A 20,378-nucleotide genomic window follows, 5' to 3' on the forward strand; every position below is an offset into this window, starting at 1 on the left:
TCTTTGTTCTTTTGGACTTCAGCCTTTAAGGAAAAAATTTAATTTTCCTTTATTCTCAGTTTAGTGAAGGCAGCAGGTGTGGACCACCTGTCTTGTTTAGTTGAAACCTGTGGTCACCTCTTATAGGAATGGTTGAGTGCGTTTGCACAACTAGTTAGAAAAGCTGAAAATAGATGATATTGATGCTCAGAGTCAACCTATCCATAGTGTCCAGTTATTATTTTGTAAAACATACATTTTTATTTAAACGCAACCACCCACCCAAGCTGCTTTCCTGATAATCACACTGCCTAGGATTTATCAAAATATTTATTTACTGTGCACTTTGCCATTTCCACATGGCCTGCAGGAGAAGAAAAACAACAAAAAAACAAAACAAAGCAAAACAAAGGAAGGAGCAACAGCAGATGAAATGCCCGGCTGCTTGCTTGCTGCGCTGTGGAATTTTGCCATGATGGATGTGATCCTGGGTCAGCACTATTTACAGAAGAGCACATGGTATTTTGTCTCAATGAGCAGGAAAAGGTTTGGAGATAAAATGTGGTAAAAGCTTGTTGTGTTTTCCAACTAAGCAGTAAAAGGAATTATGCAACGTAACATGACAAATAAAAGTTCTGTGAGTCATCCTTAAGGTAGAGAAAATGTGCAGCCGGGACAGGAACAGTGTGTTTCTGCACGCTAAAAATAAACTAATGCACTGAAATAGAAATCAATAACAGCATGTCCTGGAGCCCAAGTCACGGAGGGACCCTAAGGGGTGTAATGTAGTTCATGCTTTTCAAATAAATGTACTGAAATGGCGAGGACAATGATGTAAAAGCTATGTTGATTCCACTTTTTTAAAAGTCAGGGTTATTAAGATATAACTTGCATACAGCAAAGTTCAGTCTTTTTAGTGTCCGTTCTATGAATTTTGGTGGATGTATTATATTCAGCCATGGAGCCACCATCATGATCAGGGCCATCAAACCCTTCCCCCGTGCCCCTGACAATCTCTGACCTGTAAGACTGCCTTTTCCAGAATGTCATGTAAGTAGAATCATACAGTGCACAGACTTTGACTCTGGCTTAAATATTTGTGTACAGGTTTTTGTGTGAACACACATTTTCATTTCTCTGGGATAAATGCCCAGCAGTGCAAATGCTAGTTTACACGGTAGTTGGATATTTAGTTTGTGAGGAAACCACAAAACTCTTTTCTGGAGAGGTTGTGCCATATTACATTGCCACCGGAAATGTGAGAATGGTCCAGCTTTGATTTTTTTTAAAATAAATTTTAGTGTTAAGCTGCTGACATTGTCAGAGATTCACTGCATTTACAATGTATGCCCTGTTAAGAATGTTTAATTTCTGGAAGTGTTATGACATCCCAGTATAAGCTAAGTCACCCACAAAAGGGAAAACAAAAATCCTGTTGGCCTTATTATTTCCTCCCAGCAATTTGAAACACCAAAAACAATGCAGTAATGATGTTTACAAAGCTCTGGGGGAGAGACACGGCTGCATGGGTCTCGGGCCAAGGTCCCAGTCAGGCATTCTAATAGACCAGGGGGACCGGCCCCTGGGGAACAAGGCAAAGGAAAACAGAGACAGAAGAAACCCTGTAATAAAATCCAGGCAGCCGCAAATGAATCAGAGTGAAGAATGGGAAGGATGGGGTGGGAAACTAATAAAAAAAAAAGCAAAGGGGCGGGATGAGGTGAGCCAATGAACTTGTATGTATAGCCCACGGAGAGACGGGAGTGCGGGAAGGCCTGCGGGGGGGACAGCAGTGGAGTGGAGGGGGTCACTGGGGGCAGGGGCATCTGTAATACTTTCAACAACAAAGATAAATTTTTAAAAAATACTCGCAAGGGGTACATCCACTCAATTACACTTAGAGCCAAACACCTGGGGCATGCATCGCCGCAACACAGAGGTGCGCATACGCCCCGAAAAGCAGCAGTGATACACACAACATATCAGGAGGAGAGAGCAGAACAGGCAAAAATCATAATCAGCTCGTCTTTCGTTACAAAGAGGCAATGAATAGGATTCTAAATTAAAATTTATAATAAAAAAATACAATTTAAATTTCTTAATGATTTTCCTTAAGAGGTTGAAATAATATTCAAAATATGTAATGTAATAAAATATATACTTAAGCTTTAAAGGAAACCTTGAGGTACCCATTCAGTGCTCAGCAATCTCTTTCGTTGAAAGTCAGTTCTCTTTTATTCAGTTCAATTAAAAATTAAAGTAGTACCTTTTTTATTCAATGTTAATGTATATAACCTGAGCCTCTTTTAAATAAGAGTATTCTTTCTTACTCCCCTAAAACTGCATAAAAAGTTGTCTGAAGTTCTTCAAGGGTTAACATGGTTTATTCCTGGGTGGTAGAATTTTTAGTGATTTGTTGCTTTCTTCTCTGTACATTTCTACAAGGCTTCAATTTTCTAAATAATGTGCATAGGTCACTTTCATTAAACAACCCATACTTAAAAAAACAACAAAAACTTAGAGCTCTAAGGAGGTCTTTAAAAAAGTATAAAGTGGGTCAGGGGCTCCGTGGTCAAGGGTTCTGTCTCTCCCACTCTCTACTTTTCAAAGCTTCAATTCTTCAAAATGCAAAGTACTTCATTTTCTTTATTTTCTTTTACAAACACTTCAATGGCAAGCCCCTTGCAAATATTAGCTCATTTAATCCTCATAACAATCCAGTGAGATGAATATTAGTATTACGAACCTTTTTCAGAAACTGAGGCACAGTGAAATAAGCTGATAATGCGAACACCTCTTTGTAAACTACTAAAAATGAAATGATTTTCTGTATTGTCTGTATGTCACCTTTCGTTCATCAATCAACTGATATTTACTGAGCACCTGCCAGGCGCCCTTCTAGATGCTAATTTATCTGAGGTGTTCAGGTGTCCAGCAATAGAAACTGATAAGAGTTTAAAAATAAATACACAAACAGGGAGAGAAAGGAAATCCAGCTTGTGTGTCCAAGATGTTCTAATTTCCTCCACATTGCCCATGACTTGGCACACATTGCCATTGTCAAGTAGCTATTGTAGAGTTTTGATCTGTGGCTGGAAACGATGACTCTGAATCATAATTTCTATCAGCAGTTGCAAACTGGTAGCCCACAGCGTCGAGCTTCTGCAGGGGTTGAGAGTTGCCTTTGTGTTAAATCCACAGTGGTTTTTATAATCAAAATTACTTTTATTATACCATTCCTTAAATAGGTGCAAATATAAAATAGTAATAAATTTCCTATGTTTATAGTGCTAATAAATCAAAATAAAAATTATAAAAATCATCAGAACTTCACAAACAACAAAACTCAAATCAATATTAGTTCATATAAAAAAAATTGTGAGACATTTTGAAATGACCAAAAAAAAAAAAAAAAAAAGATGACCGGGTGTCGGTCAGGTACCCCTTTCCAGGTTAACTCTGCCTTATATTGCTTTTGACCTATTTAACAAAACTAAGCTGTAAAAATTGATAGTAATGAAAATGATTCTTTTCCATCGAAATAGAAATGCTTCGTGTGTGTCCAGGAGATGCAACAGATTACTGCTCTGTGGATATTGGCAAACTTTACACTATTTCTAAATAATTTCAGCAACCCTGATTGCCTTGTGCACTTTAAATTCCGCTTTAGACAGGCTGTAACTTCTTACTGGGCCTTTCAGTGAACGAAGAGTTAAAAATCTTTGACAAATGTTCATTTTATCTTGCATGAGGATAATAATTTTACCTTTCCTAAACATTACCCTTTACCATTCATTTACTGTGGCACATTAGGCTTTGCCAGTAGGAAACTGCCCCTATTTTTTCTGTTTAAACACCTGGCAGGTAGAAGCTGAGGTGCTAATGTCACATTCTGCCCTCCTGGTGCATTTGTGGTACTGCGGACATGAGTTTGTGAGTCCCAGGAGCTTTTACACGTTTACACTCACATGCCCAAATTGTTCAGGTTTTGAAAACAATGTGTGGAGCTGATCTTGGACCTTGGGAGATCCTTCTTATGAGCCTACCTACTTATTTAACTATCTGTTTTCTCTCCTCCTTCAGTGCCTGGGCCACACGTCTGGGCAGGGGTCAGTCTGCTGAAGATATTTCTATGAACCAGCTTGGGCGCCGGGGCATTAAAGATTTAAGGGCCTTGGAATTTAAATTTCTTCTTGAGGAGTCCTTTGGGTTGGTTTGACTTGTGCAACCTGTCTTTCAAAGCAACCTCAGGAGTTACTGAGAAAGGGGGGTGAGAAGAAAGAACCTCCAAGAATGGGTAGAACATGCTCCTTTCTCAGCCTCTCAACTTGGTGGCAGTCTCTACCCATGGGGCTATTGAGTCCTGGAAATGTGACCAGGACTCAATAGTGCCACTGACGAACGAAATTTTTAACTTTACTTTAAATATAAAATTGAAAACTGGTGTTCACTCAGTTATTTAAAAACCCAGTGTGATTGGAACCATTTGCGCATGAGAATCTATTTTTTAACCATACATTTTATGTATAAATTTTACAGAATTTCCGTTTTTAAAAAATGTTTGTTGTTTTTTTCAGAGAGAGAGGAAAGAAGAGGGAGGGAGAGAGAAAGAGAAACATCCATGTGGGAGAGAAACATCCATTGGGTGCGGTGCACCCTCTGCTGGGGACTGAGCCCTCTGCCACCTGGGCATGTGCCCTGGCAGGGAATCGAACCCCAGATCTCTGGGTGCACAGAATGATGCTCAACCAACTGAGCCACACTGGCCAGGGTCAGAACAAGCGTTTCTTAGGATGGTTTAGCTCCCGGATTGAAATATGTTGCAAATGTAAAATACACACATGATTTCAAAGACACATATTAAAAAAAGAAGTAAAACATTCTATTAATGGTTTTTCTGTTGATTACATATGAAATGATAATATTTTGAATATACTGGGTAAAATAAAATATATTATGAAATTAGTTTCACCTTCCTTTTTTTGTTTTTAAACGTGGTGTTAGAAAATTTGAGATCCCCTACTGGGTTCGCATCACTGGGACGGGACCCCCTGGACCTTGAACCCTTCCATGCCTGCCCGCTTCCTTCCTTATTTACCAAGGGGCACCCAAGCGACCCTGAACCCCGCTCTTCTGCTTGGGTTCCCCAATCCCGGCAGCTTCGTGCCTCCTTCCTAGGTGGTCGCATCGCCCACTTCTTCCGGCCTCTCCCCTGCAGGGGTGTCCAGGGACTGAGGGACGAGCCCCCCTCGCCCCGACAGAGGGGGCCTGGCAATTCCCGACCCGCCGCTAGGGGGAGCGGCGTCGCTGCGCGGTTGCCGAGCAACTGGTGGCCCGGAAGAAGTGCCCCGCCCCGCCCCCTGCGCTGGGAGACTTCCGGCGGGGCGGACGGGGTCTCGGCGAGCCGGCTCCGGAGGCGGCGGCGGGGGCGTGATGACGACGCTCCGGGCCTTCACGTGCGACGACCTGTTCCGCTTCAACAACATGTGAGTGAGACGCGCGCTGGGCGGGCGCTGGTGGCGGCTCCCTCGCCCGGGCCGGGGTCCGAGGAGTCACCCCCGCCCGGCCGCCGCTGGTGTCTCCCTGGGGGCGGCCGGGGGCGGAGCCGGGGCCGGGGCCCGGGGGACGCACCGACTGGCCTGCGCACCTTGGCCGCGGCTCTCAAACTTCATCCCGCCGCCCGCTGCTCTCCTGGCGGCTGTCAGGCTGCGCGGGGCGGGCCCTGAGCCCACGGCCGGCGCCGGCCCAGCCGCCTGCGGGCCAGGGACTCGGCTTCCTCCCCTTGCCCTGGGCACCCCGTAGTACCCGCAGCAGAGGCCGTCGGAGGGCAGTGGCTGGTAGCCCCCCTGGGGGGACCGGTTAACCTGCACAGGAGCGACTTGCCGCGGCGGTCACGCCCTCGCCGCCCGCTCGGGTTGGTGCGTGCCTGTCACCGGGGCGGCGCTCCCGGCCTGGACGGCTTCCGTCTGCTGTGCGGGGTCAGGGCGAGGGCCCGTGCTGGCGGAGGCCCATTTGTTGCAGTTTCTTTCAGTCCCATTTGTCAGGATATGTGACTCGCAGGTGCCCTTTTTTCCCCTAAACAAAACGTGTTTTGTGTGTTTTTTTTGAACTTACGAACATTTAAAGAGTTGACAACTTTACGGTGAACACCTGTACAGACACATCAGCTGAATTCTTCAGTTAACATTTTGCTCCGTCGGCTCCATTACATATCTGTCCATCTATCCATCCACTCACCTTTCTACCAATCCCACATCCATCCATCACCCATCATCCATCACCCATCCATCCATCCATCCATCCATCCATCCATCCATCCATCCATCCATCCATCCATCATCCATCCATCATCCATCATCCATCATCCATCCGTCCGATCGTCATCCATCCATCACCCATCCATCCATCACCCATCCATCCATCATCCATCCATCCATCCATCCATCCATCCATCCATCCATCCATCCATCCCCCATCCACCCACCCACTAATCGCAGTTGATGTTTGAAGGATGGACAGAATGTTGATAATGCTGAGGAAGAAGTTCTGGAGAAGGAAGGGGGTGTTAAGATGAGAAAGCTTCGCAGGTGTGTCCAGACAAGCCAGGCAACTTGGAGATGAGTGGGACTCTAGTGGTGGGTTTCTGTAACTCAGTAGCTAGAGAGAAAATGGTGAAACGACTTTTACTCCATCATTGAGGGGTTCACGCTTGATCCTATTGGAAGAATTTTCTTAGGTCCCCTGTTACTGTGTTGTGTGTGTATCCCCCCCCTTGAAGCCCCATAACTAAGGCAGTTTGTGTTGAGCTGTGGCAGTTCTCAGCGCTGGCACTGAAATAACTTTTCTTTTTAATCCTCACCTGACGATATTTTTTCCATGGCTTTTCAGAGAGAGTGGAAGGGAGGGAAGGAGAGAGGGGGAGAGAGAAAGAAAGAAAAACAAACATCGATGTGAGAAAGACACATGAACTGGTTGCCTCCCACACCAGTGCAGACCTGGGCCAAGCCTGCGACTGAGGGGTGGCCAGAACCCTGGACCAACACTCTAACCCCTGAGCCAAAGCAGCTGGCGCTGGAAATAACATTTAAGCCTCACAGTACAAGAGGGTCTCCTTTCTCTACATCCCACATACATTCCTTGTATTTTTGATCCCGGCCGGCCATTCTCGCAGGTGTGAGGTGATAGCTTATTGGGGTTTTAATTTGCATCTCCCTAGTAACCAGTGATGTTGTCCTTGGAAAAGGGTCTGTTCAGGCCCTCTGCCCATTTTTTATTGGATTTTTTTTTTTTTGTTAAGTTTTATGAGTTCTTTATGTCTTCTCCCATTTGGTTGGTTGCCTTTTTGTTTTGTTGATGGTTTCTTTTGCTTTGCAGAAGTTTTTAGTTTAATGTAGTCCCATTTATTTTTGCTTTATTTCACTTGCATTTGGGATCAAGTTCACAAAAGCACTTCTGAGACCAATGGCCATAAGTTTAGTGCCTATGTCGTCTTCTTTGTATTTTATTATTTCAGGACTTACATTCAGATCTTTAATCCATTTTGAATTAATTTTGTGTATGATATAAGATAGTCTAGTTTCATTCTTTTTCATATGGCTGTCCAGTTTTCCCAACACCATTTCCTTTTTCCATTGTATATTCTTGGCTCCTTTGTCAAAAATTAGTTGCCCATATATGTGTTGTGTTATTTCTGGACTCTTAATTCTGTTCCATTGGTCTATGTGTCTGTTTTTCTGCCATTATAGCTTTGTAGTATAGTTCGAAGTCTGGGCGTCTGATACCTCTAGCTTTGTTAATTTTCTCAGGATTACTTTGGCTATTTGGGGGTCTTTGTGGTTGCACACAAATTGTTTTAAGTTATTCATGTGAAATGGGTGAAGGGAGTAAAAAGGTACAAAACTTCCAGTTATAAAATAAATAAGTCATGGGCATGTAATGGATAATATGGTGAGTATAATTAATAATACTGTATTGCATATTTAAAAGTTGCTGAGAGAGTAGACCTTAAAAGTTCTCACCACAATAAAAACAATTTTGCAACTATAACTATGCAATATGGCCATTAGGTAATTTAAACCATCTTCCTTAGCCCTAACATTGGTTTTAAAGTGGATTTAGCATGTTTTCATTTCTTTGTGCATATTTTTAGTTTTAGTGAGCTTATTTAAACCGGTTTTGTAAATACTGCTTACTACTGACATTTCTCATTTCTTTCAGTAACTTGGATCCACTTACAGAAACTGTATCCTTTTTTAAAAAAGTTAAATGAAGGCTTACTAAGAGTGAGGAAAATAGAGAAACAAAGGGAGAAAATAGACAAGTACTGAAAAACTTTAAAACTTGTAAGTCAGGAAACATCGTAAGCAACATCGAAAGCAATTTAAATAAACAACTGGGAACAGGAGTTGTCTTTTGTTTCTTTTTCTAAAATAGGAAATAATTTATTATAGAGAAAAGAAAAATTTCTCATCCAAAAATATAGAAATCTGTATAACTTTGCCACAATCGGTATACATGAACTGTACAAATTTACACCAGTTCATAATTTACCAAATAAAAGACAAGTAGGAAGTACTTAAAGTTATGTTCACAGTCTCATAGCTGAAGCGAAAGTAGAAACCAGTCATTAGTTTTCCAGTGCAATTATGGAAAAATAAACCTACTGAGCATCCATGTTCGAAGTGCCAGGGATGGAGAGATTACTCATAGTCTAAGGGGAGACAGATTGTAAACAAATAAGAATATCTGGTGAGGATGAGTACTTGTGCGGAGATTTAGATACAGTAAGTCCTGGTTCTCCGCTTTCTGTTAGTTGGTGCACTGTCCATTGACACTTGAGGTGGTATGTTCAGGTCAATTATTAAAGTTATTGCTAACCTAAATATTCACATAATGATATGATTATAGAAAACATGAATATATAGAGCTGGGGATAAAGTTACAACATACTTTTTAAAGAAAAATTTCTTTAAACTATCCCTTTATGAAGAACTTGTTACTGCCCATCACTTTTCATACTCCTTAACAAGACTCTAGTATGGGATTCCTTTTTACTTACAGTACCTCGCCCATTGGCCAGAGTATTTCATCGTTGCAGAGGCACCTGGCGGAGAGTTAATGGGCTATAGTAAGTATAATACCACTAGTACTGTTTTGGATAGGTAGTTAAGATTTTAATACAGGTTTCAACTGATTTAGATTGATAAAGAATTGAAACCGCATAATCAAGATGTCTATAATTTTATTTCCTTTTCAACCACTAGACAACATACTGATCCATCACTTCTATGTTGTAGGCATTGTGCTAGGCCCAGGTGATACAACAGTGAACCAAACAAACACAGTCTCAGTCTTCTTGGATCTTTCAATCTATATGTTAAGTTTCTACATAGTTTATTTGGTACATAATACAGGATTGTAGCATCTTCGTTGAGTAGCATTACTAACAAAACTCAGCTGTGGATTGTCTCAGTTATGTATACATTCACACTTACCCACACACATAAATACCCATGTGAAATGTAGATCTTTTAAAAAATACATATTCTGGTTCTATGTTCAAAATCAGTTATGTTTTTAGTATATCATTCCTTTAAAAAAAACTTTCTAATTTAGTATGGCATTTACAAGTGAAATTCAAATAAAAGCACTATTAACCATTAGGTAGATGACTTTAAGTAGGATTTAAAAATTAAAACTCTGTCATTAGTTTTATTTATTATAAAAATGTACCAACAGTAATTCTGTATTTATTTGTAAACCCATGTGTTCATTAATGAATGCAATCTTTTGTTGGCAGTTATGGGTAAAGCAGAAGGCTCAGTTGCTAGGGAGGAATGGCACGGGCACGTCACAGCTCTGTCTGTTGCCCCAGAATTTCGACGCCTTGGTTTGGCTGCAAAACTTATGGAGTTATTAGAGGAGATTTCAGAAAGGTGAGATCCTGCTTTTCTAATAATGATTCGTGAACCCTGACTATTTGATTTTTCTCTTTGTGAACACTTATAAGACTTTTTTTTTCTTCAGGCTGAATAAATATAATGCATTACAGTTTACAGGAATTTCATGTTTAGCCCCCAGCAGTCTTCACAACAATTTTGTCACATATTTAGAATGGTATTATGGTCCCTATTTTGCCACTGAGGAAATTAAAGCAAAATAAGTGACCTGCCACAAGCTGGGTACTTGGTGGAATTAAAGACTACCCCTCAAGGTTTTTTTAATGTTTTTGCCATGATGGGAGATATTCTGAAATCCTCTGTTTATAGTGCCCCTTGGCAAAAGGAAACAGTTTAATCTTAAGCATTTATTCCCTAGCTGATTAATAAGTATTTATGGCTTAACAGCCTAGTAGCTATTTAGAAAAAAAATAAACAAATTGAAAGAAAAATATTTTTATTTCATTGTTAAATAATTGTGGCTATCAACTAATAAGATATTTGTACCTGTTGGGTATTGTATGGCTTCTCTAACCCTGGAAATGGATCGACACAACCACCTGCATTCCAATTTCACTTCGGTTTTCATGTGGCACTTTTTTTTTTTAACATAGGAACTGCCCCAAACCTGGATTCATAAAGATATTGTAATCAAAGGAATGTAACATGATGTAATGTTGTATTTTTTAACTACATCAAACTAGTAGTTTGCTAGTGTCGGATATGTAAGGTTTGCCTGTGTTTTCCCTTAACATTTGAAATATCCTACAGCATCTCTGAGTTTTGGGCTTCTTGGGGTGCCCTGGAGCAGTTTTGGGAACTGCCAACATTATGGCTTTTTAATAAACACCTGTTGTATATATAAAACATCCTCATTATGTGAGATTAATGTGATAATTTAAAGATAGGACCCCTCCTGCCAGCCCATTCTAGAAGTGATAAGAGATGTGTGTGTGAGTTTAACTAGTTGTCAAGCTGCCTTTTTTCCTTTACTCTAAATGCTTAGAGGTATCCAGGAAAGGAAATAGCTACTGAGAAGCACTTGAGGCTTTGTACTTAATTAGTGGACTTAATAAAGGTAAGTTTTAAAGCAGTAACCATGGCTTGAAAGTGCTCCTAGCCAAGTTGGTGGCAAGAAGAGCTCGAGCTCATTCAGAGAAGAGAGGAAATAGTGTTAGCTGAAAAAGGAATCACCTCTAGTCCTTAAGAATACCTAAGATTTAAGTGATCTTTATTTGTATGGGTGTGTGTGTGTGTATACCAGATCCATCCATGCATATATACATGTATTTTTAAATGTATACATTAAAAATAGAAACAGTATATAACTTCAAAACAAGTAGAGAAAAATAGAATGACAGAAATCACTTCATAAGAAGAAAAAAAAGGAAATTAAAGTGACAGAATAAATAAGCATTAAATAAGATGGTAACTGTGAATCTAAATATTGTCTGTAATTACAACAGTAAATGTTAATGGACTAATGAGTCCAATTAAAAGACAAAGACTTGAGAACATTATGCTAAGTGAAATAAGCCAGTCACAGAAAGACAAAATACTGCATGATCCCACTTACATGAGGTATCTAAAATAATTAAATTCATAGAATCAGAGAGTGGAATGGTGGTGGCCAAGGGCTGGAGGAGGGGGAAGTGGGCAGTTGCTAATCAGCAAACATGAAGTTTCAGTTAAGCACCATGAATAAGCTCTAGAGTCTGCTACACAATATTGTACCTGTAGTCAGCAATAATGTATTGTACATTTACAGTTTATTAAGATCTTATGTGGTATTATGAAATAAAATTTAAAATTGGGGAAAAAAAGGAGACTGTCAGGACTCTATTCTTTTTACAGGAAATATGTGTAAAGATTAAAGACACAGAAAGATTGAAAGTAAATTTTTTAAATTACGTAAATTCTAACCAAAAGATAGTTGGTACACTTAAATGAACAACTGTCACATTATAGTTCAGTAATTACCAGCTTAAAAAGAGTCATTACATATTGATAAAAGATTTAATCAATCAGGAAGATGTAATAATAATTGTATGTACCCAGTGACATAGATTCAAAGTAAAAAATGCAACACTTGGCAAAATTACATGGAGAAATAGACAAATCATCATCGTAATGGGAGGTTTGAACATGCATCTTTCTAATTGATATGATATCAGACAGAAATTGATTAAGGGTATAGAACAGGGGTCAACAAATTTTTTCTGGGCCAGATAGTAAATATTTTGGCTTTGTGGGCTGTCTAAGGTCTCTATTACAGTCGCCCGCGCGCACACACATACATTTAAACAATCCTTCAAAATTGTAAAAAGCCATTCTTAGCCTGAGAGCAATACAAAAATAGGTTGTGAGCTGACCTGACTTAAAGAATTTCAGTCAGTAGCCAAAAATCTTTCCACATAGAAAACTATGGCTTTTCTGGCAAAATTTTATCATTCTATTTAAGAAATAATTGCTGTAATCAGTTTTACACAGAGAAGGGACATTTTTCATCTTTTTTTTTTTAAGGCTGGGATAACCTTGATAAAATCTGACAAGAAATATTAGGAAGGAAAATTTGAGGGAAATCTCATTATAGATACAGAAATCCCAGAAAAATCTTAGTAAAATGGATTCAGCAGTTCATAAAGAGGATGCTGTTCCAGGGGAAGGTGGTTTTAACATTGGAAAATCTGTAAATTATTATCTCAGTAAATGCAGAAAATGCTCTGATGAAATTCAGTATTCATTCTTGATTAAATCTTGATCAAATCTTGATCAAGCTAGGAAATAGAAGAGGAGAACTTCCTTAAACTGAAAAAAATATCTACAAAAAACCTATAGTAACATTGCATGCTTTCCTTTTAAAATCTGGGACAAGACAAAAGATATCTATAGTCAGCCCCTCTTCAGTAATATACTGGAAAACTAGACAGTACCAGTAAACCAAGAAAAATAAAAGATAAGAGGATTGAGAAGAAACAAACTTACTTTGCACAGATAAGATTGTGTAGATAGGAAGCCCATAGGAATCTACAAGTAAATGTTTAGACCAGCAACTTTCAACCTTTTTTATCTCATGGCACATAAACTAATCACTAAAATTCTGCGGCATACCAAAAAATATATTTTTGCTGATCTGACAAAAAAAATAGGTTTAATTTTGATTCATTCACACTGGAGGGCTATTGTGCTGGTTGTCATTTTTTTGACAGTCTAAGGGAAAAGAGGTCAGTGCCCCTGACTAAAATAGTGAGGTATTGCATGTTTTAAAAATTATTGCCAGTACACCAGTGAGCCATGGCATAATGGTTGAAAATTGCTAGTTTAGACTGAAAGTTAAGCATAGTTTTTGTATATAAAATCAGTATAAGTTTCAATTGCATTTCTATATAAATGATAAAATTAGAAAAAGATGCCATTTGCAGTGGCATCAGAATGCATTAAGCCCTTAGGAAAAATCTAACAAAAGCCACAAGATTTCTGAAGTTTATAAAACTTTATTGAGAGACATTAAAGATGACCTCTCAATGGAGAGATAAACTACCACTTTGGCATAGAGGAATTGATACAGTAAACTGGTAATTGGTTCAAAGAACCAATGTAATTGCAGTAAAAAAAAATCTCAGGTATTTTTTGTTGATTCTGAAACTTAGAGGGGAATGATAAGAGCCTAAAAGAGACACTATATTCCTGAAAACAAAATGGGTGGATTTTTCCCTTCATATATCAAGCTGTAATGAGTAAGACTGTGTGCTAGGCCTGGGTTAGTTGTCAAGAGCAGTGGAACAGAATCTGAGAAGCAGATCCAGGAATTCGTGGACTTTTTCATAGCTCAGAGGAGGCAGTTGTCTTGAGTGTTGAAAGGACACACTTTTCAGTAGAGTTGGTGGCACAATTGGATATCCATGTGGGACATTTTTTCCCTGATTACCATCTTACTATATACAAATCAATTCCAGATTTATTAAAAACCTAGAAGTGAAAAGCAAAATTAAAAAGCCCTTTGAAGTTAATATAAGAGAGTGTCTCCCTGACCTCCAGGTAGGAAAGAACTACTGAAACAAGCCATAAGAAATGCTGCTGTAAAGGAAAGGCTCATATATTCAAGTTCCTTGAAGTGAAGTAACTGGGTTCATCAAGAGATACATAAAGATAATGAGAAAGTCCACGAAATGGAAAAACATATGCAGACCGGGAAAGGATTTGTAACATCCTTTACAGTGTCGAATATCCAGAATCCATAGCGAACTAGCGTGGGGGAGAAAAAGAAAATGGTGTGAGACCAGAGGGTCTCCAGAACAAGAACTCTCAATGGCCAGCAAAAATATATCAGCCCTGTTAGGAGTCCCAAATGCCAATTAATACCCCGAGATGCCATCATACCAGCCTTGGCACTGTGCTCCTGGAGTCTGCCCCCTTCTGCGGGAGTGTGCCGTGGTGCAGGCAGGCTGAGAAACATTATCTACTCACGTTGAAGATGTGCGTCCCCCGTGAGCCAGCAATGACACTCCTAGCTGTAGACTAGACATCACACCGTGAGACAGAACAGAAATCTTCATTGCAGCAGACTTTGTAATAGTAGAAACAGGAACTGTTTACCTGTGGGACCACGGACAGTTTGTAGTGCATCCTGCAGCGGGCTGCTGAACAATGCCGATGGGCGAGCGCCAGCCACCCCAGGCTGACGCGCACAGCACTGGCCGGGAGAGGCATGTCACTAAGGAAGACATAAAGCATGTTTCCGTTTATGTAAGATTCATGAACAGGAGGAACTAAACTCTTAATAGGTGGCAGGTCTACAGCAAAAAGGAAGGAGCTAATGATTACAAGAGTCAGGACATGGAGACCTGTGGGTAAAGGAGGGGCTGTCACTGACCACAGGGACCTGAGGTCTTCAAGGCTGTGACCAATGAGTGAAAGTATTCTGACTACCTGGTAAAATGAGCATGTCAATTACTATTACATAAAGTACACAGTAATTTTTCTGAGCCAGTTAGCAGAATTGTGGTAAAAAAACAAATGCTTTTTAAAATTTGTATTTTAAGAAAATATGTATTATAGGGTTTGAAATATTAGCATGCAGTCATTTTTATACAGTGAAATTGTTATCCCTCAGCAATATTTTTAAAAAATTGATTTATGATGTGTTCATCTGCCAGGTCCTATTACTACCATTCTATGAGTAGTAGTCAAACTAAGTAAAAGGAAGTATTGCTTTTTAAAATATATGTATTATTTTCTATGGTTTCTTACATTCTAACATTTTTCTTTTTTTAAAAAAATTAAAGAAAAGGTGGATTTTTTGTTGATCTCTTTGTAAGAGTATCTAACCAAGTTGCGGTCAACATGTACAAGCAGTTGGGCTACAGTGTGTACAGGACGGTCATAGAGTACTATTCAGCCAGCAACGGGGAGCCCGACGAGGATGCTTACGGTAAGCTCTCTTCTCTGGCAGAATCCCCAGGGGAAAGCCGAATATTTACACTCGTTCTACAGACAGAAATATTCAATTATTTTAATAAACGTAAAAGAATGATTTTTGTTGGACTTAATATTTTAAATTCAATTTGTAATGAAATTTCCTTTAACCTGCCTTTATGAATCTACCACTAGTTAGCTTATATTAACTAGCCAGTGGCTAATTACTGTCAGTTATTGTCTTACTGTGTTACAAGCATGTTATTTTACTAAAATTTTTGTCAAAAGCACATTTGTATGAAGAGCTGAATCGCAGTTGCACTTTGGATAGCATCTGGTTACTTGTGATTGAGTCTCACTTATATGAAGGCATTTCTCTTAGAATCTGGTGAAAGTGTGGAGAAGGGACAAAACTTCTTATGGAAACTTTGCCTATATACTTTAAATTTGATATAAAATGTTTTGAAATTTGGGTACTTAACTTACATTAAACTTTGCTTCCTAACAGATATGAGGAAAGCACTTTCCAGGGACACTGAGAAGAAATCCATCATACCATTACCCCATCCTGTGAGGCCTGAAGACATTGAATAACCATGGGCAGTGGTTCTTAGGCTGATGCTCCAGATATTTTATGGACAATATTATTTTCATTAGATATTAGAGCTCTAGTAGAGAAAAGTACTCATTTAGGTCTTAAAGACATCAAGAAAATGTTTTAAATTCATTGTTTACAGTTAGCAACCTCATACCTACTAAAGCTGTCCACTGTAATAAAATTCAATCAGAAAGGCAGCTAAATCAGAAGGAAACATTCTACTATCACGGTTCATAATATTCACTATATGCTAGGGAAAAAAACTTGCCCGAATCTTCTCCTAAATTCTATGCCTGAGAACCACTGCGGCATATATTCTTTATTTTGTATTGAATTATTGAGTGAAGCTTTAAAAGCATATATGAAATATTAAATCTGAGATGTATAATAAAGTGCACTGTTGATGCTACAAATGTTTTCTGGAAGTTTGTAAAACTAAAGATTGAGAAAGCATCATTTAGGATATGTTGTCTCTCTTAATTAAATTTTTTATTTATATATAACATTTTTTAAGTGCATACTTGAAACAATCCCTGTCCAGCATACTTAAGCTTCCTTATTTCAAAATAAATTCTTTCCAGTTACTTGTTTACTTACTGTTAGTCCTAGATCCTTTCTTTGTTTTGTCTCATAAATACTTTGCTTAAATCCTGCCTTTCAAAATATAAGAGGATGCTGAGGTTTATTTAAAGGGGAAGGATTTGCTTCAGTGGGGCTTTGGTGCTCAGTGAGTCCACCGCTTGAGCGTGTCCCTCGTGGGTGTGGTAGGGTTGTACTCAGGTGTGGTTGAAGCTGACCACCGGGTGCACTGTCTTGGGGCCTCCCTGGGCCCCCAGCATGAGCTACAGAGCATCCTGCAGATGGCTGCTGCTTGTGCTGGGCTTGGAGGTGCCCCGGAGAGGCCCAGCTATGAGCCCACGCAGGCTGCTGCCAGTGCCCGGCCTGGGGCCGCTTATCGAGAGGCATGGGGCCCGCTGAGGCCAGCTGCTGCTTGTGGGAGAGATCTCAGGAAAGCCCGAAGCATGAGGCTGAGAGGCCAGTGGAAATGGCGTGGATGAGCCTGCAAGTGGGGAGGGGCGGGCTCTCAGGGAATCAGCTGGCGGGGTGAATAGTGGGAGCCAGGTTGTTGGAGACGTGCGGAGCCTGCCAGCTGGCTCTGCGGGGAGGGCTCAAAGCAGTGGCCTCCGCCAGCCCCTCTGCCTGGGAGGAAGCCGCCCCGCCAGCTCTCGCCCCGACTTCAGGCAGGTTAGTTCCTCCCCGAGTGTCCCGGGTCCTTTCCGGCTGCTCCCGGCGCTGGGCTCAGAAGGAGCGTCCGAGTGAGGCCGCGCCGGGCCCTTTAGAGGAGCCGCTGGGGCTCCCGCAGCCTCCGCGACCTTCAGAGACAGTCCCCGCTGGTTTCACAGCCCGGAGGTGTGGGGACGTCTCTTCCAGGCCTGGGAGCCCTAGGCTGGGACCTCCTCCTCCGGGAAACCTCCATAGTCAAGGTACCCCTCCGGATTTTAAACCCCTCACCTGGGCGTGGGACCAGCCACTTCCCCCATCCTGCCCCACGTCCCCGCCCCTCCTACCGGTCTGGTTGTGCTTCCTCTAATTTCCTGGTTGTAGGATTCCTGCTCAGCTAGATTTCAGGTGGTTCTGCATGATGGCTGTTCTCCGTTTTAGTTGTAATTTTGATGTGGTGGGAGGCGGCGAGTACTGCATTTACCTAGGCTGCTCTCTTGACCAGAAGCCCCCAAAGCTGTTCCTTTTGAAAGGACTTACTTTGGCAGAGTGGAGGGTGAACGAGAAATGAATCCTTTGTTCTACCACGAGAGAACCTTTTTCCTTCATGCATTACACACACTTCCCAGAAAGGGTTGAGTTTGCATTGATCGCCGATTTTTTTTTCTTATGCATACATGCAACAGAAACAGAGTTTTAGCCAGACTCTATGGTTAGTTACTTTTAATAGCATTTTGACCTGTTTTCATCTCACCCTTTGCCAAAAAATATTAAAATCACAAATGTCCCTCCTTACTGACTAGGCAGACCTCACCACTCAACAGTCAGAACCTGACACCCCACAGCTGATCCTGGCCCTGAGTAGACCAGTGAGGCTGAGAACAGTTTTGCCTTTTACCCCAACAGTCCTATTTCATTCTGCCCTCAAAAACTACCTTATTTTCAAGATGGAATTTAGTAACATATTCAATAACTTTTACTCCCATGGATGAATAATATATTTGCAAATTTAATAATAAACTTGCCCAATTGAATTTACAGATAATAAATTTGCTGTGTCCTTACAGATGAAAAACAGTCTTTAAGATACACAGTTCTAGGCCAGTAACTCGGGCAGTGAACAGAGCAAGAAAGGACAGGCTTATGAAGTGTAGGCCAGGGTAAAGCGAACAATCTCAGGTCAGTTAATTAAGGCAAGTATTTTTTGCTTGAGAATGTAAGCAATGTACCATCAAATACATTATCCTAATTGTGCTATTTGCATTTCATTTAGCATTTAGAACATGTGTTTCACATGTTCTAAAGGAAGGTAAGTTTAATGTGTCAGGTGTTACTGACAGACATTTTCTACTGTAGGACACTGGGAGGTACTTATTGGTGCTCTAGGCAGACATGACTCCCTTGTCCAGTAAGTTTGGGGAACATGCCAACTTGTTACTGGTAATTCATATGTATGGCAGCCTATCGAAGACATTGAGAAGCCTATAAAGAGATTTGGCTAACAAGGCTTAACCCTTGACCTAGGGTTTCCCACACTTGATTATGGGATATTGTCATGGCACACCTATTACTATTTTTTAAATTTATTGTTGATAGTATTACAGATGTCCCCCATTTTCCCCCCTTTGCCCCTCTCCACCCATCTCCCACCCCACCCGACCCCAGGCCTTCACCTATTGTCTTTGTCCATGGGCTATGCATACGTGCTTATAAGTTCTTTGGTTAATCTCTTCCAGCCCTCCTTCCCGCCTTTGAGATCTGTCCGTCTGTTTCATGCTTTCATGTCTGTGGTCCTATCTTGTTCGTCAATTTATTTTGTTCCTTAGATTTCACATATAAGTGAGATCATGTGATGTTTTTCTTTCCTCTGCCTGGCTATTTCACTCAGCATAACACTCTCCAGGTCCCTCCATACTGTCCCAAAAGGTACGAGATCCTTCTTTCCAGCTGCGTAGTATTCCGTGGTGTAAATGTCCCTCAGCTTTTTTACCCACTCACCTACTGATGGGAGCTTGGGCTGTTTCCAGATCTCAGCTATTGTGCATTGTGCTGCTGTGAACGTAGGGGAGCATATATTCTTTCTGATCAGTGTTTCAGGATTCTTAGGTATATTCCTAGAAGTGGGATCACTATGTCAAAAGGCAGCTCCATTTTTAATTTTTAGAGGAATCTCCATACTGTTTCCCACAATGGCTGCCCCAGTCTGCATTCCCACCAGCTGTACTAGGGTCCCCCTTCTCCACAGCCTCGCCAGCACTTGTCGTTCGCTGATTTCTTGATGGTGGCCTTTCTGGCAGGTGTGAGGTGACACCTCATTGTGTTTTTAATTTGCATCTCTGATGATTAGCGATACTGAGTATTCATGTTTGTTGGCCATCTGTATGTCCTCTTTGGAGAAGTGTCTATTCAGGTCCTTTGCCCATCTTTTAATTGGATTGTCTTCCTTTTGTTGAGTGGTATGAATTCTTTGCAAATTTTGGAAATTAACCTCTTATCAGATGTATCATTGGCAAATATGTTCTCCCATACCATGGGTTCCCTTTGCAATTTGGGGATGGTTTCTTTTGCTGTGCAGAAGCTTTTCAGTTTAATGTAGTCCCACTTGTTTATTTTTTTGTTTCTCTTGCCTTAGATGTATCAGCAAAAATTCCACTACCTGAGATGTCTATGATTTTACTGCCTGTTTTCTTCTAGGATTTTTATGGTTTTGCTATTTACATTTAAGTCTTTTATCCATTTTGAGTTTATTCTTGTGTATGGTGTAAGGTGGTGGTCTAGTTTCATTGTTTTTCATGTACCTGACCATTCCCAACACCATTTATTGAAGAGAATGTTTTTACTCCATTGTATACTCTTGCCTCCTTTGTCAAATATTAATCGACCATAATGGTTTGGGTCAATTTCTGGGTTCTCTGTTCTATTGATCTGTAGGCCTGTTCTTGTACCAGTACCAGGTTGTTTTTATTAAAACGGCTTTGTCCTACTACTATTTTTTAAACAAGCCATTACAGAGCTTAACCAGTCTGGGAAAACAATTAGGGCATAACTGAAATTTGACTAATTTGTTCTTGGTAAAAAAGACCTTTTCAGAAATATAGTCACTGTCAATTATTTTCCAATTAATTGTTTGAAAAGCACTTAGTATAAATGGCCATGAAAGTAAGGATTTTAGAAGTTAATCCAAGTACATTCAACTCTATAAGGAATGAACATATTTAAGCAAGTGG

General features: G+C 40.4%; 1 protein-coding gene across 1 annotated transcript; it reads left to right on the plus strand.

Annotated features, from left to right (window-relative positions):
- The first annotated feature begins 5,396 nt into the window (after positions 1-5,396).
- On the plus strand, positions 5,397-16,522 carry NAA20 (N-alpha-acetyltransferase 20, NatB catalytic subunit). The gene is made up of 6 exons (XM_087818893.1): positions 5,397-5,465; positions 8,197-8,221; positions 9,016-9,106; positions 9,779-9,914; positions 15,203-15,348; positions 15,841-16,522. The coding sequence occupies exons 1-6, from the start codon at positions 5,413-5,415 to the stop codon at positions 15,924-15,926; spliced, it is 537 nt and encodes a 178-aa protein (XP_087675019.1). The 5' UTR covers positions 5,397-5,412; the 3' UTR covers positions 15,927-16,522.
- The last annotated feature ends 3,856 nt before the right edge of the window (positions 16,523-20,378 follow it).

Source organism: Miniopterus natalensis, chromosome 7, assembly GCF_054644295.1.
Source record: "Miniopterus natalensis isolate mMinNat1 chromosome 7, mMinNat1.hap1, whole genome shotgun sequence".
In the NCBI taxonomy this organism is placed as follows: Eukaryota; Metazoa; Chordata; class Mammalia; order Chiroptera; family Miniopteridae; genus Miniopterus; species Miniopterus natalensis.